The 26,901-nt window shown below is 43.3% G+C and overlaps 1 protein-coding gene across 1 annotated transcript in view; it reads right to left on the minus strand.

Moving 5' to 3' along the window:
* LYST (lysosomal trafficking regulator) overlaps positions 1-26,901 on the minus strand; it is a 556,878-nt gene that overhangs the window by 506,975 nt on the left and 23,002 nt on the right. The window contains 1 exon segment of the mRNA XM_044290763.1: positions 17,782-17,971. Coding sequence (XP_044146698.1) covers positions 17,782-17,964 — 183 coding nt within the window. The 5' untranslated portion in view covers positions 17,965-17,971.

Below are 26,901 nucleotides of genomic sequence, written 5' to 3' on the forward strand. Positions count from 1 at the left end.
TCTCTTTTTTTTTATTGAACTTTGGTTAAGTGACAAAAACCCACGTCACTATTTGCGGCTTGCAGCGCCGAGGATTTACCGTAAGATAACTAGAGACATTTTCCTTTGTATAATTTTTTTTACCCATTTTTTTATTTTATTTTTATGGGGTTTATCAGACTGTGTAGATCATGTGATATATTTATAGTGCCGGTCGTTACGGACGCGTTGATACCCAATAGAGATAGGACGGTTATCGTTTTTACCGATATCAGCCAATATTCAGGATTTTTAAATGTTAATCGCTATCTATTTTGCAGATAAGCCAATAACAAAATCAGAGAAAAGGACCGCACTGCTGTCAGCGCGATCCGTGTACCCTTAGCAGCACAGGGGAGAAGGAAGCAGTGTCTCCCTCCCCCTGTGCCGCTGCTGCCACCAATGAGAGGAGAAGAGGAGGGGAGGGGCTGAGGCCACTGCGCCACCAATGATGTTGACTCACTCATTCATTCAAAAGGAGACGGGAGCTGGCTGCAGAATCACATAGCCGGCTCCTGAACTCTATGACAGGTAGCTGTGATCAGTGGTAGTTAACCCTTCAGGTCTCGCAGCCTGAAGGGTTAACTGCCTAGGATCACAGCTACCGCTCAGAGGTCGGGTGCAGCTATATGATTCTGCAGCCAGCAACCACCTCCTATATATGAATTAACTGGCGAGTTATCTTAATTGGTGGCTCAGTGCGCCGCCCCCCCCCCCCCAGCCCCAGTATTAAAGACATTGGTGGCACAGTGCATCCCCTCAGCATTAAAAACATTGGTGGCGCAATGCGCCCCCCCCCCACCAAAGCCCCCAGTATTAATCATTGGTGGCAGTGGCCACAGGGTCTCCTCTCCCCTCCTCATTGGTGGTGCAGTGGCAGCTACTGATGGAAGTGTAAGTCTGAGGCTCTGATCAGTTACCATGGCAGCCCGGACGCTACTTTAGCCATGGCTGCCAGTCAGTTCCATTTTGCTGTGTGCACAAAGCACAGAGCAGCAGAGAGAGTGTAAACTAAATATATAAATATTAAGTATTAATGAAAAAGAAAGATTTACAAAAAAAGCTAAACGTTAACAATAAACATTCATTTTCAGTAGATTTGTGTAGGAATTTTTAGTTTCTTTAAAAACTTAAATGCACAGAATATCGGTAAAAATCATCAGCTATCAGCCTGAAAGTTCACAGATTATCGGTATCGGCTCTAAAAAAAAATCAATATGCCTAATATGTGTGTGTTTATTCCCTTTTATTTATATTTTTTATTATAAAAATCAGGGGAAAGGGGGCGTTTTTGTTAATTTTTTTACTTGAAACTTTTTTTTTTAATTAAAAACACTTTTCTTTTAACTTTATTTCTGTCTCCCTTTGGGACTTCAACTTTTGAGGGTCTGATCCCCTCTGCAATGCATTTAATACATCTGTATTGTAATGCATTGCCTGTTAGTGTATTACACAGCGTATTACACTAACAGGTTGCCTAGGAGACCCAGCCTGGGGCTGGATCTCCTCAGCCCCTGTAGAAGTCCGGTCCCGATGCCGTGCTAGGCTTTGGGCAGCCTGTGCATGGCATCAGGCAGCATTGTCACCCTTCGGATCTCCACTACAGCAGCGTGGGGACCCGATGGGCTTCCACACCCGCCGCAAACCCCTTCTATGTTGCGGTCGGCGCTGACCGCGGCATAGAAGGGGTTAATCCACCAGCATAGGCTTTTACAGCGATGCTGGCAGATACGGACCCCTGCAGTCATCGGTTGTACACCGCTCTAATGACCGCCCGATCACCATTACGTAATAGTACGTCAAAATGCGTCAAGTGACTTGCCGCCATTACGTACTATTATGTCATATGTCGGGAAAGGGTTAAAAGGATTATCCCATGATTAATGTAAAAAAATTCAAACCAGGCATCATATAGTACATGACAATCTCTAACACAATTAGAACCGATCTGTACCGCACATGGATCCAGAGACATCCCCATTAATTTCTCCAATTACTCTGCCAGATTGATTTCAAGCAACTCAGGTGGCGTGCCCTGTGTACAGCATCTGGTCGTAGGTGAAGTATGAAACTGAGCAGTTATAACAACATCAGGCTAAGGCCTAGTTCACACGAACGTTTTTTTTGCGGGTGTACGGGCCGTTTTTTTGTGGTCCGTATACGGTCCGTATACGGAACCATTCATTTCAATGGTTCCGCAAAAAAAAAACTGAATGTGTTCCGTATGCATTCCGTTTCCGTATTTCTGTTTTTCCGTTCCGTTGAAAGATAGAGCTTGTCCTATATTTGGCCGTAAATCACGGGTCGTGGCTCCATTCAAGTCAATGGGTCCGCAAAAAAAACGGAACACATACGGAAGTGCATCCGTATGTCTTCCGTTTCCGTTCCGTTTTTTCTGAACCATCTATTGAAAATGTTATGGCCAGCCCAATTTTTTCTATGTAATTACTGTATACTGTACATGGCATACGGAAAAACGGAACGGAAAAACGGAAAGGAAACGGAAACACAACGGAACCCAAAAACGGAACAACGGATCCGTGAAAAACGGACCGCAAAAAACAATAAAAGCCATACGGTCGTGTGAACTAGGCTTAAGTTCACACGAAAAATGCCTGGCAGAAAAATCTGTAGCAGATTACTAGCTAAAACCAGGTTGATTTCTAATTCAGCTGCGGATTTAGGGGAGTATTAAAAGCATTTTTTTAGGGTACTTTTACACTAATATTTTTGTTTTCTGGTATTGAGTTCCGTCACAGTTAGTTTTATGCTAATGTATTCTGAATAGAGAGCAATTCGTTCAGGATGCATCAGTTCAGTCCCTTTTACGTTTTTTGGACAGAGAAAATACCGCAGCATACAGCAGTTTTATCCGGAATCGGCATTAATTTACATTGAAGTGTAATAGTGCCGGATCCTTCATTAAGTTTTCCGGCGAAATGGATCCGGGTTTTCGGTCTGCGCATGCACAGACCTTAAAAAAAAAAAAATGCAAGGGGAAAAAAAAAAAAAAAAAAGAAAAAGAAAAAAAAATGTATACCGGATCGGTTTTTCCAGATGACACCGGAGAGACAGATCCGGTATTGTAATGCATTTGTCATCCGGATCAGTCTGACAAATGCCATCAGTTTGTGTCCAGATTGCGGAATCCGGCAGTCAGTTCCGGCGACGGAACTGCCTGCCGGAATCCTCTGCCGCAAGTGTGAAAGTACCTTTAGAGTACTTGGTTGAGTATTTGGAGTATTTAGAGGACTACTATAAGAGGTTCAAAAGCAAAAGAAAAAAAAAAAAAAAAAAAAAAAAAAAAAAAAAAAAAAAAAAGAAGAAGAAGCAACACTGTGTGCACATGGTGACTTTTTCCATTTTAGTCAATGAAAAGCCATTGATTGTAGACTTCATGGCTTTAAACGGACGATTGTTTGGGCTTGTAACGTGTTGGCACTGCACAACAGTTTTCTAGTAGTACGGTGCCATAGAAACTGCAATAGAAAAATAGGCTGCCAAAATCCAAAATACACTCCAGTCTTTTGAAGTGTTAGGACAGCCAGAAGATAAATTTCATTATTATAAACCTTTTGTAATAGTTAGTAAAAAATATATAATTTAAATAATTTTCAGTTTTTCCTTAAATATATATTTTTTTATATTATATCTAATGGCAGAAAAGAAAGTTCTAAGGTGTCCCGTAAAAAAATAATATATACAGTTGTGTTCAAAATAATAGCAGTGTGTTTAAACAAAAAAAAAAAAAAAAAAAAAAAAAGCTAATAAAGCTTAAAATCCTTCTAATAGCTTTTTTTTCCATACACACAGAAGCATTGGGAACTCTACACATTCTATTCCAAATCAAAACAAAGAAAATATATAAAATTTGGGTTGTTCCTCTAAAAGAAATTGAACAAAAGTGAATATTAGAATGTTCAAAAAAATTGCAGTATTTGTATTCTTCTTTACAAACTCAAACATTTACTATATAAACTGAAAAATGTTTGAAGATTTTGCTTTCCTTTGAATCACTTAACCCCATAGGGACACAGCCTTATTTCACCTTAAGGACCAGGCCATTTTTTGCAAATCTGACCAGTGTCACTTTATGTAGTGATAACTTTAAAACGCTTTGACTTATCCAGGCCATTCCGAGATAGTTTTTTCGACACATATTGTACTTCACGACAGTAAAATGGAGTAAAAAAAATATTATTTATTAAAAAAAAATTGCCCAAAATTTTTAAAAATTAGCAAATTTCCAAGTTTCAATTTCTCTACTTCTATAATACATAGTAATGCCTGCAAAAATAGTTATTACTCTACATTCCCCACATGTCTACTTAATGTTAGGATCATTTTGGGAATGACATTTTATTTTTGGGGGACATTACAAGGCTTAGAAGTAAATCTAGAAATTTCTCAGAAATTTTCAAAAACCAACTCAGCGGTGACATTTATATCAAATCAGACGTTGAATACGGTGGTTGCTGCTGGATCAGTAAAAGGGAGCAATCTCTATGGTATATCAAGCCCTATTGGAAGATTTTCTTAAGGGTTATCCACTAACAAGTAGGCGCCAGTGGGAAAGAGATCTAGGTGTACTTACGGATGAGCAGTGGATGGAGGTAGTGGAACTTACCCCTACTTTATCCCTTAGTGAGGCAGCACGTCTATCCCACCTGTATTTAATACATAGGGTGTACAAGACCCCAATGTTTTTACATAAAATAGGGTACAGGGATAGCCCAGCCTGTCCGAAGTGTGGCAGTGCTGAGGCTGATCTATTGCACATGATGTGGTCGTGCTCATCACTGACATCCTACTGGAAGGCGGTACTACACCTAGTGAACAAGGTGTATAGTGCTAATCTTAAATTGGATCCCAAACTGTGTGTACTAGGCTTGCTACTAGAAAATAATCTACAATCTGTTACTATTACTGGAATAGGGAGGATGTTATACCAGGCTAGGAAAACACTGGCAGCAAAGTGGATTCAGTCCATACCCCCTGATATATTAGAGTATGTTGCTCGATTAAATGTGGCGATTCGCTTAGAAAGGGGAGTGTATCAAAAAAGGAAGTGTCTGTCTAAATTTGAAGCGATTTGGGGCAGCTGGATCGATAACTCTGGGTGCTGTAGCTCCTGGTTAGCGCTCACAAGGAGTTTTATATGATGAGGTGAGTGCAGTGAAGATGGAGGATACATATGATACTGCAGTGAGTTTGGAAAGGAGAGAGGCCACAGATGGTAGTAGGTGTGTGGTGTAGGTGCAGAAGCCTGTTGGTGATTGGTCTATCTGGAATTGAAATATGGCTGTATGAAGAGATGGATGTTGGATGGTGATGTTCTATGGACATATTGGTGGTTGGAAGAGGATACTGGAGGATGGTTTACTAATGGGTATTGTGGTGCCGACTCCCCAGGAATGATGATTAAGAAGGGTTGTTATAAATGTGTCCTGCTCTTATAGGGGTTTGGGAGGGGGGTGGGGTTATGGGTTTATTTGTTTATGGAGAATATTTGTAATCACATTGGAGATGGCTTTGATATCTGTGTCTTTATGTAGACTCGTGCTATGTCTTTGTAGATATGTGTCTTATAATGTGTATATCATATATATCTTTTATGACTGATATTGTATGTCAGTGGTCTACAAAAAGGTCATGTTATTGTTATAAAAAATGAATGAAAATTGATAATAAAGAAACATCTGATTTAAAAAAAAAAAAAAAAAAAAACTCAGGTTTTAAGTCACTTTGTGAGGCTTACATAATAGAAACCACCCAAAAATGACCCCATTCTAGAAACTACACCCCTCAAGGTATTCAAAACTGGATTTTACAAACGTTGTTAACCCTTTAGCTGTTCCACAAGAATTAATGGAAAACAGAGATACAATTTCAGAATTTCACTTTATTGGCAGATTTTCCATTTTGAATACATTTTTTCCAGTTACAAAGCAAGGGTTAACAGCCAAACAAAACTCAATATTTATGGCCCTGATTCTGTAGTTTACAGAAACACCCCATATGTGGTCGTAAACTGCTGTACGGGCACACGGCAGGGAGCAGAAGGAAAGGAATACCATACGTTTTTTTTAAGGCAGATTTTGCTAGACTGGTTTATTTGACACCATGTCCTATTTGAAGCCCCCCTCATGCACCCCTAGAGTAGAAAATCCTAAAAAGTGACCCCAGTTTAGAAACTACGGGATAGGGTGGAAGTTTTGTTGTCACTAGTTTTTACATATGATTTTTGGTTGCTCTATATTACACTTTTTGTGAGGCAAGGTAACAAGAAATAGCTTTTTTGGCACAGTTTTTTTTTTTTGTCATTTACAACATTCATCTGACAGGTTAGATCATGTGGTATTTTTATAGAGCAGGTCATCACGGACGCGGCGATACCTAATATGTATGCCTTTTTTTAGGCTACTTTCACACTAGCGTTCGATCGGATCCGTTCTGAACGGATCCGATCATATTAATGCAGACGGAGGCTCCGTTCAGAACGGATCCGTCTGCATTAAAATGGCAAAAAAAAGCTAAGTGTGAAAATAGCCTCGGACGGATCCGTCCAGACTTTCAATGTAAAGTCAATGGGGACGGATCCGCTTGAAGATTGAGCCATATTGTGGCATCTTCAAACGGATCCGTCCCCATTGACTTACATTGTAAGTCTGGACGGATCCGCACGCCTCCGCACGGCCAGGCGGACACCCGAACGCTGCAAGCAGCGTTCAGCTGTCCGCCTGTCCGTGCGGAGGCGAGCGGAGCGGAGGCTGAACGTTGCCAGACTGATGCAGTCTGAGCGGATCCGCTCCATTCAGACTGCATCAGGGCTGGACGGAGGCGTTCGGGTCCGCTCGTGAGCCCCTTCAAACGGAGCTCACGAGCGGACAGCCGAACGCTAGTGTGAAAGCAGCCTTATTTATGCAAGTTTTACACAATGATTTCATTTTTGAAAAAAATAAATAAAATAAAATAATCATGTTTTAGTGTCTCCATAGTCTGAGAGACAGTTTTTTCAGTTTTTGGGAGATTATCTTAGGTAGGGTCTCATTTTTTGTGGGATGAGATGACTGTTTGATTGGCACTATTTTGGGGTGCATATGACTTTTTGATCGCTTGCTATTAGACTATTTGTGATGTTAGGTGACCAAAAATTGTTTATTTAGCACAGTTTTTAATTTTTATGCTGTTCATCTAAGGGGTTAGGTCATGTGATATTTTTATAGAGCAGGTCGATACGGATGCGGCGATACCCAATATGTATACTTTTTTTATTCATGTAAGTTTTACACAATAACAGCTTTTTTAAACCAAACAAAAAAAATGATGTTTTAGTGTCTCCATATTCTGAGCCATAGTTTTTTTATTTTTTGGGCGATTGTCTCAGGTAGGGGCTCATTTTTTTGTGGGATAAGGTGACGGTTAGATTGGTACTATTTTGGTGGGCATAAGCCTTTTTGATCGCTTGCTGTTGTACTTTTTGCAATGTAAGGTGACAAAAAAATTTGTTTATTTAGCACAGTTTTTATTTTTTACGGTGTTAATCTGAAACCTTAAATTTTTTTTTGTAAAACTTTAAATTTTATTAACTTTTTTTTTTCACTTTATTTTTTGTGCCACTATGGGACAAGGTCTGATCCTTGTTTCAATACAGCACAATACATCTGTATTATTGTTGTATTGAACTGTTAGTGTCTTACACTGTAAGACGCTAACAGTTGCCTAGGAGACCCAGCCTGGGGGCCTTGGAATGGCTTGGGGCTGCCATGGCAACCATCGAGTCCCTGCACAGCAGCGCGGGGACTCGATGCATGAGGTGAGGGAACGCAAACCTCCCATATGCCGTGGTCAGCGCTGACCGTGGCATATGAGGGGTTAATACACCGGCATCTGTGTTTTTGCCGATGCTGGTGGATGCAGCAGTGATCTGGCTGTCAGTAACCGCCGAATCTCTGCTGCTGATCGGGGGGACCGCACGCGGGGAGAGGAACGACTGCAGGATGAGATCGCTCGTCCACGAGTGCTAAGTGCCGGCATTTGAGGATGAGCATTCTCGTCCTGGGTTGTCAAGGGGCCAACTAATATTTAGTTGTATAACCACTGTTTCTGAAAACTGGTGTACATCTGTGTTGCATGGAGCCAACCAACTTCTGGCACCTGTGAACAAGTATTCCAGCCCAGGATGATTGGACAACATTCCACTGTTCTTCTCTATTTCTTGGTTTTGCCTCAAACTGCATTTTTGATGTCACCCCACAAGTTTTCTATTGGATTAAGATCCGGGTATTGGGTTGGCCACTCCATAAAGTCAATCTGGTTGGTCCGGAACCAAGATGTTGCACGTTTACTAGTGAGGTTGAAGTCGTTGTCTTGTTGGAACACCCATTTCAAGGACATTTCCTCTATAGCATAAGGCAGCATGACCTCTTCAAGTATTCTGATGTATTCAAACTGATCAATGATCCCTGGTATGCGATAAATAAGCCCAACACCCTAGTATGAGAAACATCCCCATATCATGATGCTTGCGCCACCATGCTTCACTGTCTTCACAGTGTACTGTGGCTTGAATTCAGTGTTTAGGGGGTCGTCTGACAAACTGTCTCCTGCCACTAGACCCAAAAAGAACAATCTTACTTTCTTCAGTCCACAAAATGTCTCTTTAGGCCAGTCAATGTGCTTTTTGGCAAATTGTAACCTCTTCAGCACATGTCTTTTTTTTCAACAGCGCGACTTTGCAGGGGCTTCTTGCAAATAGAAGAGGCCTATGTGAAGCCAAGCTAATTGTAACTCACTGCGTTATAAAATAGGATTGAGAGTGTCTTATCCCTATTCATATCCTATTCATTGGGGGGGGGGGAGGGGGTGGGTATAGCTTTAGACTTGATTTGGGTTTGTGCCATTTGGAAAATTTCTGTACCATGTCCGGTTTTGCAAAAGTAATATGTAAACCAATGTAATTATACTGGATTATTTACGCTGTCCATTGTTGCATTGGCCTGACATTTGTAGTTGTAATATGATATGTTACATTTGACAAATTATCTGACCCAAGAGAGAGTCAAAAAGAGCCACCCCATAAATGCACATCCAACCATAAAGGGATACAAAAATATATATAAAGTTTATTTAGACACAACAACACACACGCATTAAAAAATTGTATACAATATGGAACAAAGTGCGGTATGCAATAAAATATATGTAACCGACACATACAGGTCCACTGAGTTTATCACATCTGAATATATGTGTAATCAACCAGCATATAAAACAATACAATAAATCACATGTAGCAAATGTAAGGTAAGGTAAGACCACTAGAATTGAAAATGCAGACAGACCAACATGGGGTCCAATATCAAGAGCCAAACCTACATAGCCAGCTGGTGCAGTGGACCTGGAAACATAACAAGCGCCCATGTTATGTTCCAGGTCCACTGCACCAGCTGGCTATGTAGGTTTGGCTCTTGATATTGGACCCCATGTTGGTCTGTCTGCATTTTCAATTCTAGTGGTCTTACCTTACCTTACATTTGCTACATGTGATTTATTGTATTGTTTTATATGCTGGTTGATTACACATATATTCAGATGTGATAAACTCAGTGGACCTGCATGTGTCGGTTACATATATTTTATTGCATACCGCACTTTGTTCCATATTGTATACAATTTTTTTATGCGTATGTGTTGTTGTGTCTAAATAAACTTTATATATATTTTTGTATCCCTTTATGGTTGGATGTGCATTTATGGGGTGGCTCTTTTTGACTCTCTCTTGGGTCAGATAATTTGTCATATGTTATTATTCCACCCTTTGCACTCCTGTCAGTATTTGGTGTGCCCCCTGTCTCTTTAAACTCATGATATGTTACATTACTGTGTTTTGTAATATAGTGTAATGTGGACTGATTACAGAAAATGTTCACTATAAGTGATCAATAAAAATGATTTGATTAAAAAAAAAAAAATTGTAACAGTACTCACAGGTAACTTTAGAACTTCTTTGAGTTATTGCCATTTTGGCTATTCTTCTATCCATTCAAATGGTAGTTTTTCGCTTTCTTCCACGTCTTTCAGGTTTTGGTTGCCATTTTAAAGCATTTGTGATCATTTAATCTGAGCAGCCTATCAATTTTCTGCACTTTATATGTTTTCCCCTCTCCAATCAACTTTTTAATCAAGGTACACTATTCTTCTGAACTATGTCTGGAACAACCCATTTTCCTAAGAATTTCAAAGAGAAATGCACTGCAACCAGCATGTACAACATATGCTGCCTTCCTTCCTTAAATAAGGGCAATAATTGTCATTAGAAATATCAATTTCTACCAAAAACAGTTATTGATCAAGCTAGTGATGTCTGACTGCTATTATTTCGAACACAACTGAGGCTGCAGTATTATCTTGATTATTTTTACAAATAATTGAATATTCTAATAAGAAAAAGTGAATTAATAGACTGTTTTCCTTTATAAAAACTCAGAACCCCTGCCATCAGTCCCCAACACCCTTTGTTCCCCCCGGTGTGATCAGCCCAAGTGCTTCAGTTCCCCCCAGTGCCATCGGGTTCACTATCCCCTTGTGCCATCAGCTCCGTTCCCCCAGTGCCTTTAGCTCTCCCCCAACCCAGGGCCATCAGCTCCACTGCCCCAGTGCCTTCAGCTCTCCCCCTTGTTGCAGCAGATCTCCCCCACCTTGTGCCAGCAGCTCTCTCCCCCCACATTGTGCCAGCAGCTCCCCCCCCCCCTACATTGTGCCAGCAGCTCCCCCCCCCCTACATTGTGCCAGCAGCTCCTCCTCCCCTCCTCATATCTGCAGATACACCCGGACCAAACAGGGTTCATACCATCTAAGTCCACAGCCATTAACTTAAGGCTTAACATGCAAGCATCCAATGGGGCCCACTTGAAAAAGCAGTGATGTCGTTAGACGCTGCCAAAGCGTTCGATAGTGTTGAGTGGAGGTATTTATGGGCAGTCCTAAGACAGATGGGATTTGGTCCTGTATTTGTATCATGGATTAGATTACTATACATAGCCCCTAAAGCCAAAATTAGAGTAAACAATGAGCTTTACATCGGAAAGAGGAACAAGACAAGGGTGTTCACTGTCAATCTTATTATTTGCCATAGCTATAGAGCCATTGGCTACTCTTATTAGGCAAGGTCCCCAGATTGATGGGTTCAAAACACTCAGAGGAGGAATAAAAACTGGCATTATATGCTGAAATGCTTTTATTTTTAGATTGGGTGGACGTCTCTGTGAGCATGGTGATGGATATCATAGGTAGATTTGGGAACTATTCTGGTCTTACTATCAATTGGACCAAGTCGACAATTATGTTGATGTCCCCACAGGAAAATAGAAGGTGGGTGAACAATAACCCAATTCCGATTGTTGACTCCTTCAAATATCTGGGTATAGTAATTACCCGTAGTTTACAGGACTATAGTATATCTAATATACACCCACTATTAGAAAAAATTAAGATGTGTGGATTAAGCTCCCTCTTTCGGTAGTGGGGCGTGCTAATCTGTCCAAAATTATCCTAATGCCGCAACCATTATATGTTTTGCACAATATACCAGTATGGATCCCAATTACTTATTTCATAGAATAGACTAGCCTGCGTGAGATTTCTGGTGGCCGACAGGAAGAAGAACGGGGCATTTCTTGAAGGTAGAAGATGACGTGGCGAGGGGACGGAACCATTTGCCGGGGCTGTGGGAGAGTTATTTCAGGATTAGTAGGCGTTCTTGGGCTTCAAATTAAGGCGGGCTGGGCACTGCAGGGGAGCGTCACTGGGCTCCAGAGAGGGAAAAAAAATGCCCCTCTGGGCACCTTGGAGCTTCATTAGCATATCAGATAAAGAGCTTTTTTATCAAAATGACAAAACGAAATAAAGTAAGAAGACCCCTGCAGGAAATAAGGTACTTTATTGAACATGGCAATGTTGAAAGCTTAAAATGCTAAAAGCAGGTGACAGATTCCCTTTAATTATAACTTTTTGTGAATTGGGACATTTAAACTTGCTTTTTTTTTTATTGTATTTAAATTTAGTAGAAGTCGGTTCATTTTTGCCGACTCCAGGTACCCAAAATTGCCTCCGACTCCACAGCCCTGGAATAGACCGTATATTTTGGGATTTCATCTGGAAAAACAAACAGAACCGTAGAATTGCAAAATTACAATTGTCTAAGACAGAGGGAGGGGTAGCATTGTCCAACCCGTAAAATTTATGAGTACATTTTTTATCAGCTCAGCTGCAACATATGCAGGGATAGAGGGGGGGGAGGGGGGGAGAGAGGATGGCAGCATAGCTGAATGAAAAATCTTTTATGGGGGCACTAGAGGCACAAAAATTCTATTGCAATCTCCAGGTTTGCCCACACTACTACTTATCCATAAAATATGGGGAAAAGTAAAATAACTACTAGGGATAACTGGGTGTACGAAACATACTCCTATTTGGAGAAATCCACAGCTGTGGGAGATTTTCAAATGAGAAGGATTTGATAACTGGGAAAGAGAGGGGGTCAATAAAATACCACAATTATATATAGAAGGGAATTTTAAATCCTTTCATCAATTACAGGCAGACTTTCAACTGCCAAATCAGGTGTTCTATCAATACCTACAATTGAGGCACGCTGTACAAAGTCAACAACATGAAGCTCCGCTAATTATACAATCTATGACAGTGTTAAATTTGGTGGTGCAAGCCAGAATTGCGTGCAAAATAATCTCCATGACATACGCTAACCTACTAGACAAATAATTCAAAATCCACTCTCTGGACTTAAGAGTAAATGGGAAAAGGATGTGGGAGCCCTGACAGATAAAATGTGTAGGGATGCTTTGGGGGCAGTACCCAAAATTTCTATGAGCATCTCACATAGAAGATCATAACTTGCCATTGCAACGTGTATATAAAAGACGCCACGGCTAATGTTTACAATGGGTCTGCGTGCAGACTCAAAATGCCCTAGGTGTGCTTCCCCAAAGACAGACCAGATCCATACGTTTTGGTCCTGTCGGGAACTGAAACATTTCTGGAGTGTAGCATATAAATAAATTGAAGACAGTTTTGACATCACCTTGACGAATGTTCCTCTGGTGGGTTCTCAGGTATGTGGAAGACTTCTCCATGTCTACTAATCAAACTGGCGGTCACCAAATTGCTATATATTGCTCGTAAAGCCATTGCTACGCATTGGATAAAACCGCTACCTCCATCAGAAGGTTTCTGGTTGATCTCAATTGTTTAGTACATAATAACAAACCTTTATGTAACCGAAGTTGCCATTATCTAAATGTTATATGCTCCTGCACGTAGCGGGATCCTGGATATTAGCATTTGCATACGATTATATGGTGGATATAAAACTTTAATAAAGAAGATCTAATTAAAAAAAATATATAATTAAATAGACAAATCCTTGGAACCAGATGGCATACACCCTGTATCCTAAGAAATATAAGTTATGTCATACACAGACCCCCGCGCTTTGCAAATGTGTCAATATTCAAAGAAGGGGTCAAGAAGAGCCCTGAAACTATAGGCCGGTAAGTCTAACATCTGTCATGGGTAAACTATTTGAAGGTTTTCAAAGAGATGCTGCTATCTGGGAGTATCCGAATGAGAAAATCAGGTAACACCATCAGCATGGGTGATCGGTAATGTCAAACTAATGTAAATCTGTTTCTATGAAGAGATAAATTGTAGACTTGACTAGGGTGAGTTAATGGATTTCATATCTTGACTTCTCCAAAGCATTTGATACTGTCCCAAATAATAAGGTTAAGCATATAAAATGAAAATGCTTGGACTGGGAGAAAATGTTTGTATATAAAAAAATTAACTGGCTCAGTGATAGAAAACAGAGGGTGGTTATTAACAGTACATACTCAGATTGGGTCACAACAGTACATACCCAGACCGGGTCATTACCACCAGTGGGGCACCTCAGGAGGTCAGAATTAGGCCCTTTTCCATATTTTTATTAATGATCTTGTAGAAGGCTTGCACAGTAAAACATAAATTTTTGCAGATGACACTAAACTGTGTAAAGTAATTAAAACCAAAGAGTACACTATACTACTACAGACTGATCTTGATAGATTGGGGGCTGACAGAACTGGCAGATGAGGTTTAAGGGCTCATTCACAGGACCGTGCAGTGTTTTGCGGTCCGCAAATTGCGGATCCGTAAAACACGGATGCCGCCCGTGTGCCTTCCGCAATTTACGGAACAGTTGGCCCATTATAGAATGGACAAGAATAGGACATGATCTATAATTTTTGCGGGGCCATGGAACGGAGCAATGGACGCAGAGAGCACACGGAGTGCTGTCCACATCTTTTGCTGGTCCACTGAAATTAATGGGTCCACACCAAAAAAAAATTGCGGCTCGGATGCGGAACCAAACCACGGTCGTGTGAATGATCCCTAACACTGACAAATGTAAGGTTATACACATGGAAAGGATGTAATTCACACGTACATACTAAATGGTAAAACATTGGGTAACACCGACATGGAAAAGGACTTTGTGAACAGCGAACTTCACTGTATAAACCAGTGTCAGGCAGCTGCTGCCAAGGCCAATATGATTATAGGATACATCAAAAGATGCATAAATGCACATGATGAGAACATAGTCCTGCCACTTAACAAATCAATCATTGAGTAGTGTGTACAGTTCTGGACTCCTGTGAACAAGATAGACATAGCAAAGCTCAAGAGGGTTCACAGAAATGCAACTAAAGTAATAAATGGAATGTTTGGACTACAGCACACAGAAAGGTTGTCAAAATTAGGGTTATTCAGTTTAGACTACAGAGAGATAACTTATACCCATGTATAAATACTATATTTTTCGCCCTATAAGAAGCACCTAGGTTTTTGAGGAGGAAAATAAGAAAAAAAATATTTTGAACCAAAAGATGTGCTTTTGGTGGGCTTTGAACTAATGGTAACCTGTGAATGACACAGTTATGGGAGTCTGTGGATTTGGCACGGTTTTGGGGGCATCTGTGGATGGTATGACACTGCTATGTGTCATCCACAGATCCCCCCCATAACAGTGTCCCTGTGTATTGTGAATGACCCCCAATACAGGGGGTGGGGGCTGGCATCTACACTCGTTTTATAATGGCAGCGGGGCCCAGTGCAATGATTATATTCTATTGCACCAGGCCCCGCTCACTGTACTAATCGTATCTAACTGCAAGCAATGTTTAACTATAGAATATCTTCAATCCAGCAGCTTGTACTTCCGTCCATAGCGGGTAGGAGGTAGGAGACTGGGCAGGTGGGCGGGCACTGGCAGCGTAACAATTCATAAAGTGGGCGGAGAAGGCACGTGGCGTAGTGAGTTGCGCTGCCAGTGCCTGCCCACCCGCCCTGCCTCCTACGGACATAAGTACAAGCTGCTGAATTGAAGACATTCTATAGTTAAACATTGCCTGCAGGTAGATTTAATTAGTACAGTGAGCGGGGCCCTGTGCAATAGAATACAATGATTGCACCGGGCCCCGCTGCCATTACAAAACTAGATGCCACCCCCCAACCCCTCCTCCTTCCTCGCTGATACACCTCCGGACCGCGCTCTGCAGCATGCGGTCAGCGGTGTATCAGTGTAAACGGCAGCATTTGCCCCATAATACACACTGCCATTTCAACCCACTTTTGGGGGGGGGGGGGGGGGGGGGGGGGGAGTGTGTCTTATAGAGCGAAAAATACGGTACATCAGTACAGAGATCTCTCCCAAGATCATGTATTACCAGGACTGGGAAAAGGGGACACCCTCTGGAGGAAAAAGGTTTCTACACAAACATAGAATAGGATTCTTTACGGTAAGAGCAGTGAGACTACAAAACTCTCTGCCTGAGGAGGTGGTGGTGATGTTTAATTCACTAAAAGAGTTAAAGAGAGATGTACATCTAGAATGTATAATAATACAGGTTATAGTTACTGGATTTCTGGAGAAGGGTCTGATTGGAGTCAGGAAATATTTTTTTTCCCCTAAAATGAGGAAAACTGGCTTCTACCTCACATGGGTTTTATTGCCTTCCGCTAGATCAACTTGCAGAATAACAGGCTGAACTAGATAAACGTATGTCTTTTTTTCAGCCTGAACAAAAAAAAATAAGGTATATATTCTTTACCTTCTTCCCTCTATGCCCTGACCACTGTAGGGACAGGAAACACTTGTGGGAGGGTACAATTTAATTTCTTTTTGTCCCTACAGACTTGTATGCCGTCACAGGGATGAAATGGAACGTTTATATTTTATTAGTTTAGGCATTTTAGACACGGCAATGCCTACTACGTTTATTTTTTTGTTCATTTTTATTAAGGAGAAAGGGGGATAGTTAGAATTCCATCCATTCCGGCCCCGGGAGCACAGCGTTCCTGGGGAAAGCCATCTCAGATGAAGTGGTCACAAATGACCATGACATCTGAGGGGTTAAATTAATAACTATGAAACAGCAAAAATCCAGCCATTATGGCTTTCGCTCCACTGACACCATCTTTAAAGTGCAAGGTAAATTTGGTGTGACATTTGCTTAGGAGCCAAGTCCATGGGATGTGCAGCGAAAATTCTGCTACAACAGCCAAGACTGGAGTTAGCTCCAATCCCCATAATAAAGGAAAGCGCACCGCGAATGGGCAACGTGAAGTCCATTCACTTGCATGGAGGTTCTGAAAATAGCCGAGTGAGCATGCTAGGCTATTTCCAGAACTCCCATAGAAGAGAATGGAGGGTGGCCGCTCTTGCATAGTGCATCCTTGTTTGCTTTGGAGGCCCCATTCTAGAGATAGGTGCAGGTCCTAGATGTGCGACCAGCACCTATTTGACATTGGAGGCAAATCCTAGCACCTCCTTATTTAAAAATAAAATTATATAAAATTAAAATTATATTAAAATTATATTTTAAAAAGTGTACTTTGTGTATATACCAGAAAAGCACCCAGCATAAACAAACCACAAACTTAAAGGGGTTCTGCACTTTCAATTAACTGATGATCTATCCTCTGGATAGATCATCAGCTTCTGATCGGCCGGGGTCCGACACCCGGGACCCCCGCCGATCAGCTGTTTGAGAAGACAGCTGCGCTCCAGCAGCGCCGCTGCCTTCTCACTGTTTACCGCCGGGCCGCCCGCCCACTGACGTCACGACTTGTATCAACTACAGTGGGCGCGGCTAAGCTCCATTCAAGTGAACAGAGCTTAGCCGCGCCCACTCTAGTTGATACAAGTCGTGACGTCAGTGGGCGGGCGGCCCGGCGGTAAACAGTGAGAAGGCCACGGCGCTGCTGGAGCGCCGCTGCCTTCTCAAACAGCTGATCGGCGGGGGTCCTGGGTGTCGGACCCCGGCCAATCAGAAGCTGATGATCTATCCAGAGGATAGATCATCAGTTAATTGAAAGTGCAGAACCCCTTTAACCATTTTGTCCCATTTACATGGCTCCGTATACAAAGGTGTTTACAGGCCATACATGATCCTACTAGGAAGGAGGTATGCAAATGAGCTCTTAGCAAACCCTGCCTCTGAAGCTACCAGATAGATGCCTTACATCTGGGAGCATCAGAGGCAGAGCTTGCTAAGAGCTCATTTGCATAACTTATTTACCAAAACATACAAAATAGTGTAGTCTGCGGCATTATTCTATACAGAGGCAAGGAAGAAAATAAAGCATCAAAAAGAAATAAAGCACGCTAGAAATGTTTTTGTATCTCATGAAACATACCTGATCGACAGTCTTACTGAGTGTGGTAAGTAGCAAGTGTCCTCTTCCTTTCAGTAAGTATTCCGCAAGAACTGCCATATGACTTTCTTCCTCTTCTTCATCTCTAATCTCCCCATCGGCACTACAAAGTTTATTAACATCAGACAAAAATTCTCTAGCAATGTCATTGCAATGAAAATCCATGATGAATCTGGGAAAGAAAATAAAAAAAATTACTTAAAAAAAACACAATGTATACTCTTTGCAATACATTTATCTGTTACAACACAACACTAAAATAAAATGAGGCAGCTTCATTGCAGGCTGCAGCTAAAGGGAGACTTTTTAAGCGCTTCAGCCACTGTGACCCCTTACATCACAGTGGCTGAGGCAAGGTATGGAGTGGGCTGCTGTAATAATACAGCAAGCACCTGGCCACAAGGAACGGTGATTATGCTCAACCCCATCATTTAAGCCCTCAGATCAACAGTGATCATAGCATCTGTGACTAAGGCTGGGTTCACACCTGAGCGTTTTACAGCACGTTCCAATGATTTCCTATGGGAATGGTTCTCACCTGGGCGTTTTACACCGCGTACGATCACGCTGTAAAACGCCCGACGCCCCAAGAAGTACATGAGCTTCTTTGGGGCGTCTTTTCGCGTGTTCCCGTACAAGACTTTCGGGAACGCGCGACAATGGGCGTTCGCTTGTCTCTGTATGCGCGATTGTAAACGCCGGTACAATCGCGCATACAGAGCGTTCCTTTCAGAACGCTCAGGTGTGAACCCAGCGTTAAGGTAGAGGGATGCTGCTCCCTCTGCCTTCCAATCAGAGCCCCAGCAGTGAAATTGTGGGGCTCTGATCGGTTACTATGGCAGTCTGGACAATTCTACAGCTTCCTAGGCCTATCATAGTAAGATTCCTGCTAAGCCGTGCACGAAGAACAGCTCAGTAGGGAGCATGTTAGAATCCTATTCACTCTTATAGAATCACTATTAGGGTGAAAGAGACAAGGGATCAAAAGATCCAAGGAGAACTAAGTGGGCTAAAAGTTATTATAAAAGTAAAAAAAATATATATATATATATATAAAATCACACCCATTTCCCAATTTTACATATAAAAATATATAATTAAAACAAAACATATCAGGTATTGCTGTGTTCAAAGAGGTCTAAAATATTTGTAAAGCCCGTCACACACACACCCCTCCCAACAAAAAATAAGTGATCAAAATGTCGTATGTACCACAAAAATGTTAGAAATAAATGTTAAAAATTCGTTCCGCATAAAACAAGCCCTCATGCAGCTCTGCTCCATCATATATTGCTCTTTAAAACTTCCCTTTCTCGTTAGAAATAAATGGACGTGGAAGCTCAATGAGTCTCTCCTTTTCAACCCCGTATGTGCTGCCATGTCTCAAATCATTTCCAACTTCCTAGCAGACCATTCAGCAGATGACAACTCCCTGTCCATGTAATGGGTGGCTCTTAAATGCATTTTGTGGGGCACTCTCAAAGCATGGGACTCTTATCAAGAGGAAGAAGGCTCATACCCTTTCTATTGCCCTACAGATGGTAGCCTTCCTGGAATTGGCCCGTAAGCGCGCACTCACTCAGTCTATCCTGCGAGATCTCCAGGATGCTCGCTTGGAAGTCAAGCGCCTATTAGGGCGTTCTTATCAACGAATTATCCAAACTTGCTGCAGCAAATTTTACAAATATAGCAATAAGAGTAGGGACTTACTGGCCAGAGCTCTTAGGGGTCAATTAGCTTCTTCACATATCCCAGTCATTAAAACTCCAAAACGGACCACCAGTGCATACAACTCCAGATATTGCATCTACATTTAAATCCCTTCCAGGAGGCAAGCGCCACCGGATAGAGTGGCCTCTTTCCTACTTCGGGTCTTTAACGTGGTGTTATCTGGGCTCCCTTTCCCGGCACAGTTCAATGAAGCACATATAGTGGTCATTCCTAAACCTGACAAAGATCCTCAGATGTGTGCGAGTTACCGCCCAATTTCCCTTCTAAATGTAAACCTTAAAATATATGCCAAACCGAAGGTTTTCTTGCCTTCTCTCATCCACTCAGACCAGGTGGGGTTCGTGCCGGGTAGGGAAGCAAGGGACAACACTCTGAAGACACTAGATATTATTCACTATGCTAAGACCCACCATATCCCCCTCATGGTCCTCTCTATCGATGCAGAGAAGGGCCTTTGATCGTATCTCATGGCCTTCCATACATACCACCCTAGCTCACATAGGTCTAGGCCCCTGGTTCATGTCCAAAATTCTCAGTCTCTACCAGACACCATCTGCGAGGATCAAGATTAATGGGACTCTCTCTCCTCCCTTATATATAATGGCACGCAGCTGCCCGCTATCTCCTTTGTTATACGTTCTGGTCATGGAACATCGTGCCAATCCTGATATCTCAGACATTTGCACAGGTGGTCAAGAATACAAATGTGCTGCCTTTGCAGACGACCTGTTGCTCTACATAACTGTGTGGGGGCAAATTTTTTGTGGGACAATCTGTAGTTTTTATTGATACCATTTTGGAGTGTGTGTGACTTTTTTTATCACATTTTATTACATTTTTGGGGGTAAGAGAAGCAATGAAAAATGGCAAATTGGCCATTGGGAGCCTTTTTTTTTTTTTTTCATATTTTAATAGTATGGGCGTTTTCGGTCACGGCGATACCCATGATTTTTTTATATTTTTGGTTATTTAGGTATTTATTTTTTATTATACCGAAAGGGGGGATTTAAACTTTTATATTTTTAATTTTTTACATATTTAAAACTTTTTTTTTTTTTTGGGGGGTAATTATTTTGAAGCTCCTATATGAGCCTATAAACTTTATTTTTTTTGTCATTTTTAACAATAAGGGATTTTTAAAATCTGTTTATTACTGACTATTGCTCAATCCTTATGTTGGCCTGCCACCTGGTGGCCAAAATAAGAATTGCAGCTTTAAAGCCCTCAGCCTCTTCAGTAAGGTTGTGCGCATTGAAATCAATTACTGGCATCCCCATTGGCTTCAGAGGATGCTGGTAAGGTTTTTGACCCTTTAAATGCCATGATCTCAATTGATCACAGCATCTAAAGGCTTTAATTACCGCAATAGTTATTATTGCCAATTGCGCTAATTAGCAGCGGGTCTCTGCTGTTTGAAGCATGACGGCTGCTTTATGTACGATATGGCACCATGTTTGCCGATCACTACAGCATGTACGGCACTGGTAGCGAAAGAATTAAAAAGTACAAAAGGCATTACAAACTGCCAGATGGTATTAGAGTACATGGCACATACTAACTAAGGGCTCTTTCACACTTGCGTTGTCCGGATCAGTCTTCAAAATGCGTTCAGTGTTACTATGGCAGCCAGGACGCTATTAAAGTCCTGGTTGCCATAGTAGTAGTGGGGAGCAGTATACTTACCACCCATGCGGCTCCCGGGGCGCTCCAGAATGACGTCAGAGCGCCCCATGCGCATGGATGACGTGATCCATGCGATCATGTCATCCATGCACGCGGGGCGCCCTGATGTCACTCTGAAGCGCCCCGGGAGCCGCACGGACGGTAAGTATACTGCCCCCGCTCCCCACTACACTTTACCATGGCAAACAGGACTTTAGCGTCCTGGCAGCCATTGTAACCATTCAGAAAAAGCTAAACGTCGGATCATAATGCGCCGAAAACGATGTTTAGCTTAAGGCCGGATCCGGATTAATGCCTTTCAATGGACATTAATTCCGGATCCGGCCTTGCGGCAAGTGTTCAGGATTTTTGGCCGGAGCAAAAAGCGCAGCATGCTGCAGTATTTTCTCCGGCAAAATAACGTTCCGGTCCTAAACTGAAGACATCCTGAACGGATTTCTCTCCATTCAGAATGCATGGGGATAATCCGGATTCTTCCAGCATAGAGCCCTGACGACGGAACTATGCCGGAAAAGAACAACGCAAGTGTGAAAGAGCCCTAACAAATGCCCAATAGAATCAGCATAATCAAGAAAAAGAAATATGTACTGTACATAGCAGTTCCTCCCTGTTGGTTGACATATGCGACTATAGTAACATTGTCCAACATGATTTTTACATTGCAATTCTGAATTTTTGGGAGGAACCCTTTTAAGAGCAGTGATGCCCAACCTACGGCCTGCGGGCCAAATCTGGCCCGCAAAACTGTCATGCGGCCCATGCAACTCCCTGGAAAAAGTGTAAGGCGTACCGATACACCTTAGAGACTTTCCCCACATTCATCAGCGCAGTGAGCGCTGTGAACGGCACAGGCAGCGCAGCGATGGTGCCTGTAATAACCAATAAACAAAGCTCCTTACAGCAAGGAGCTTTGTTATTGGTTGGTATGAGCAAGACAGAGCAATATAAAGCTGGTTCAGGCAGGGGAAGCCGGCTGGAGCTGGAAGGCGGAAGGGCTGCTTCCGTGGTGGCTGTAGTAAGGAGAGCGGAGCATGCTGCCCGAGGACCTTGGGCAACATGACAGGGCCGCTGGAGCGGTAAGGAGCGTGGACTCATGTGACTGGTCCCCGATGACCCTGCTCCCCCTTCCTACTATCACCCCACTAGTAACCCTGTTCCCCCCTCCTCCTGTCACCTTACTAGTGGCCCTGCTCCCCCCTCCTCCTGTCACCCCACTAGTGACCCTGCTCCATCTTCCTCCGGTCACCCCACAGGGAAGATGACTATGATGGGATCCGTTCAGTTTCCGTTTGGGATCCTGTCTTTTTACCGGACACAAAAGTGCTGCATACAAGGCTTTTTTTGGTCTGGTCTTTCGACAGAATCTGCATCAGAGGCTCCAAACGCAGAATTGAAGGCCTACTTATTATGTATTTTAGTAATGCTCACACATATCCCCTCACAGGTGTTTGCATTTCTTTCTGGCAAAGCTACCTGGTTCTGGCCCGTGAAATTTATACCATGTCTAGTGCGGACCTCGGATGAAAAATGGTTGGGCACCACTGTTTTAGAGCATTCAGGACTGCTATTAGGTATTTTACGTTTGAAGAAAATTGTATCGTGGACTGGTTCCAGGAACCCTGAATAATGCGATGAGCAGAATCAGCCCTCCATCTGGGGGGGGGGGGTGGCTGGCATTCGACGAGAGCGGCTGGATTTTCGCAGTGCTTTGACTGGAGAATTATATCCATCGCCATCTATCCTCTAGACGAGCTCTGGTGGCTCAAACGCCGCAAGCCATCTCTCCCTACAGTCAGCTACATTTTGACCCCGATATTTAGCAGATCGGTCCACCCGGCCCAGACTTGCAGCTTGGGCCTAGCGTGCACGAGAGACCGTGACTTAGAGTACACCGAGCGGCTCACAGACGGTCTGCCCTTGGCGAGGTGTGGCCCTGCTGTCCCTGCCTGTCGACGAGGGGACACTCTGCACTTATCATCCAGACTGCTGTCGGCCTAGCGAGGTACCATAAGAGGCCTACAGCACAACCATCAGGGTTACTCTGGCCTCGGAGGGACACGACGGTCAGACGTGGCATCGCGGTCGCATTAAGCCACCCAGAATCCCTGTAAGGTGAAGCCACTGTGCGTTTATACCTCCTGAAGCACGTCCTACCCCGACCGCAATAAAGACCACTGCCGACCGCCAGACGTGCCAAAAGGAGGATCCCCCACGTGAATGGGCCCCGGTCTACTCTAACTCACGCCTTCTGCGGTTGGAGACATCATCGCTGCATATCTTTCCTGCCGACACCACTGTGGGTGCTTTCTAGCTGTCTCCACATCTCCTGGGGATTCAGATTTCTGGAGAATCAGGTCTGTGAAGGTAAAAGTACGTCATCTGCCTATTCACTATGTCATAGTGATTGCCTCCCGGCCTGATACTCACAGGGGGAAACTTTTGAATCTCGCTTTCCTCCCCCTCACCCAAAACCTAGTCCTAATTTTTCCAGTGGCACTCCTCTGCTACTACTCTTATCAGCTTTGTGCTCCCAAACTCCAGATGTGATCCTAAAACAGGCTCCCAAGAGACCCAATACCACTTTAGCCTCCTTGCTGAATTAAAATGGTGAAAATAGGTAACGCTGCTGCTAAAGGTTCCAATAATTCACAAAAAAACACCTCCTCACAGGTTGAGATGGACAAATACATGACAAAAAAAAAGAGCAATAAGGGTACATTCACACATCTGCAGTGTATTGCTGATCCACAATACACCCAGCTGGCATCCCCCATAGAACTGCCTATTTTATAGGACATGTTCTATTTTTTGGCGGAGCCACGGGCCGCGCTCCAGAAATACGGATGCGGAGAGCACATAGTGTGCTCTCCGCATCCATTCCTGCACCATTGAGAATAAATGGGTCTGCACGCGTTCCTGATACTGTGGAACGGATGCGGACCCATTTGCGGATGTGTGAATGGACCCCAACTCTGCTCACCAGAAGATAACTCTTCTCTGTATCCTCCCCCTGCAGCTCCCGGCAGTGCTGCTCCACACCCACCACTCTTCTCTGTAGCCTGCCCCTTTCTCTTGTTCCTCTCCACCTACTACTCCAGCTCATCCTAATAGCTACACCCATTACATCATCATTCAGAGCTCAGTACTCCAGGGAGCATGCTCAGCTTGCTTCCATGTACTAGATAGTATGCTTCCTTATTGCCAATACTCTGTGGGCCAGATTTATCATGACTCTGACAGCTCACTCCACTTTCACATATGGCTAAAGTCAGTTTTAGCCAAGTCAGATTTATGATCGGCCCTTTAAGGGTCCATTCACACGTCCTGTTTTTTTCATCCTGAAAAACGGTCCGTTTTTTGCGGATCCGTTGTTCCTGAAAATGCTTCCGTATGTCACCCGTTTTTTGCGGATCCGCAAAAAACGGAAACATGTATACATTTCAATAATCAAATAAAGTTGTTTGGATTTCTTTGAAAAAAAAAATTAAAAAAATAATAATAATTTGTTACGTGTTTCCAGGAACGGAATCCGCAAAAAACGGATGACATACGGAATGACATCCGAATGTCATCCGTTTTTTGCGGATCCATTGACTTTGTATTGTACCAGGATCCGATTTTTCAGGACAAGAATAGGACATGTTTTATATTTAAACGGACATGCGGAACGGAACAACGGAAACGGACAGCACACATTGTGCTGTCCGATTTTTTCCAGGACCCATTGAAAATGAATGGGTCCAGATCTGGTCCTGATCTGTTTCTGAAAAAACGGAACAGATCAGGAAAGAAAAAACGGACGTGTGAATGGACCCTAAGACTGTAATAAATGTGGTTTGACGGTAGCAGTTTATCCGTCAGTAAGCAGCTTTACAAAAGTCACACGTTCAATTAAAGAGTCTCATAAGATGAGCATGGTCCACACTGGAGTGAAATAGCTTTTTTTTTTGGGGCGACTTTTTAAATAGTCGCAATAGTAAATCTGTCTAGAGGTTTCCAGTCCAGTGCATTTCTCCTGAAACCAGAGCTGGGTGGAGAAGCGAGTAATGGCTTCATTCTGTGGGACCGGCGTTCAACATGGCCGCTGTGTGCTAGGCACATGTACTTCTGTCCCAGTGTCCTCTGCTGCCTCCCCATCCTCTATCACTTACTGTATGGGCTCCATATGGTGGTCTGACCCAATACCCCCCCTACGTCTCTGATATACATCTGATATCAGAGCTCTCCACTCTAATGGGGTCTTCCTCTCTGACATCCATGTCTTCGTATGGAATGAGGATAATCCGAGAGGAGGACCCCTTTAATAGGGTATTCTGGTAAGAATACCCAGGACAGGGCTTTACTATGAGATCAGAGTGGGTCTGAGTGCTGGGGACCACACTGATCACAAGAATGGGGCCCCCCATACCCTGGAATGAATGGAGGGCTGGTCAAGCATGCACACCAACATATTCATTTTCTATGGTACTGTCAGAGATTGCCAAGTACCGCGTCTGGCTATATCTGACAGTCCCATAAAGAAGAATGGAGCTGCAGTGTGCATGCTTGACCAGCGCTATATTCATTTTGGGGGTATAACCCACCCCCCATTCTTGTGATCAGAGGAGCTGAAGGGGCTGCAACAATGAATCATGCTGCCCCCATCTGTCATGCATATAACTGCAGCACATCTCCATTCAAGTGAACTGGGCAGGCTGCAATACGTGGCAGTGCTGCTGGGCAGGGAAACACTGTGAGGGTATGTGCACACAGGATTCATACTTACCTGCAGTCTTACGCACTGCTACCGCACAGTTTTCAGTCCCTGCACAGTTTACATCGGGCTGTGCATGGACATGGTCACAGTCACATGTAGTGACTGGCTTCAGCGGCGATGTGGTCACAAGCAGCACATCAGCACTGAAGCTACTCATTGGCAGGAGCGGTGCATGTGACCAGGCCCACACACAGATGGATTTAAGGCAGGTAAGTATGAATCTTCTGTTTCAGTAGGCAGACTGCAAGCACTTCCTAAAAAAAAAATAGTAAACAGTGGTGCAGCAGCGAGTCGTCGTCTCCATGCCATTGGTAGTTGAGCACAGGTAGGCGAGATACAATGACGTAATCACTCCTGCTTTGCTGAGCCCAGACTGGAGTAGACGTGCTCCGCTGTGTTTATTGGGGGAACATTGGGTGGGCGAGTATTCAAAATGGAGGCAGTAAGGGGCATCACCATTACAGTCAATGGGCATCCAACGATGACAGATGCAGCCAGTGAACTCCGGCAGCCTGTGCATCCACCGAAACTGACTGACAGAGGTCACAACATAAACTTAGGGCTCTTTCACACCTGCGTTCTTTTCTTCCAGCATAGAGTTCCGTCGTCGGGGCGCTATGCCGGAAGAATCCTGATCAGTTTTATCCTAATGCATTCTGAATGGAGAGAAATCCGTTCAGGATGCATCAGGATGTCTTCAGTTCCGGACCGGAACATTTTTTGGCCGCAGAAAATACCGCAGCATGCTGTGCTTTTTGCTCTGGCCAAAAATCCTGAAGACTTGCCGCAAGGCCGGATCCAGAATTAATGCCCATTGAAAGGCATTGATCCGGATCCGGCCTTAAGCTAAACGTCGTTTCGGCGCATTGCCGGATCCGACGTTTAGCTTTTTCTCATTGGTTACCATGGCTGCCGGGACGCTAAAGTCCTGG

Source organism: Bufo gargarizans, chromosome 4 (assembly GCF_014858855.1).
Source record: "Bufo gargarizans isolate SCDJY-AF-19 chromosome 4, ASM1485885v1, whole genome shotgun sequence".
NCBI classification, from domain to species: domain Eukaryota; kingdom Metazoa; phylum Chordata; class Amphibia; order Anura; family Bufonidae; genus Bufo; species Bufo gargarizans.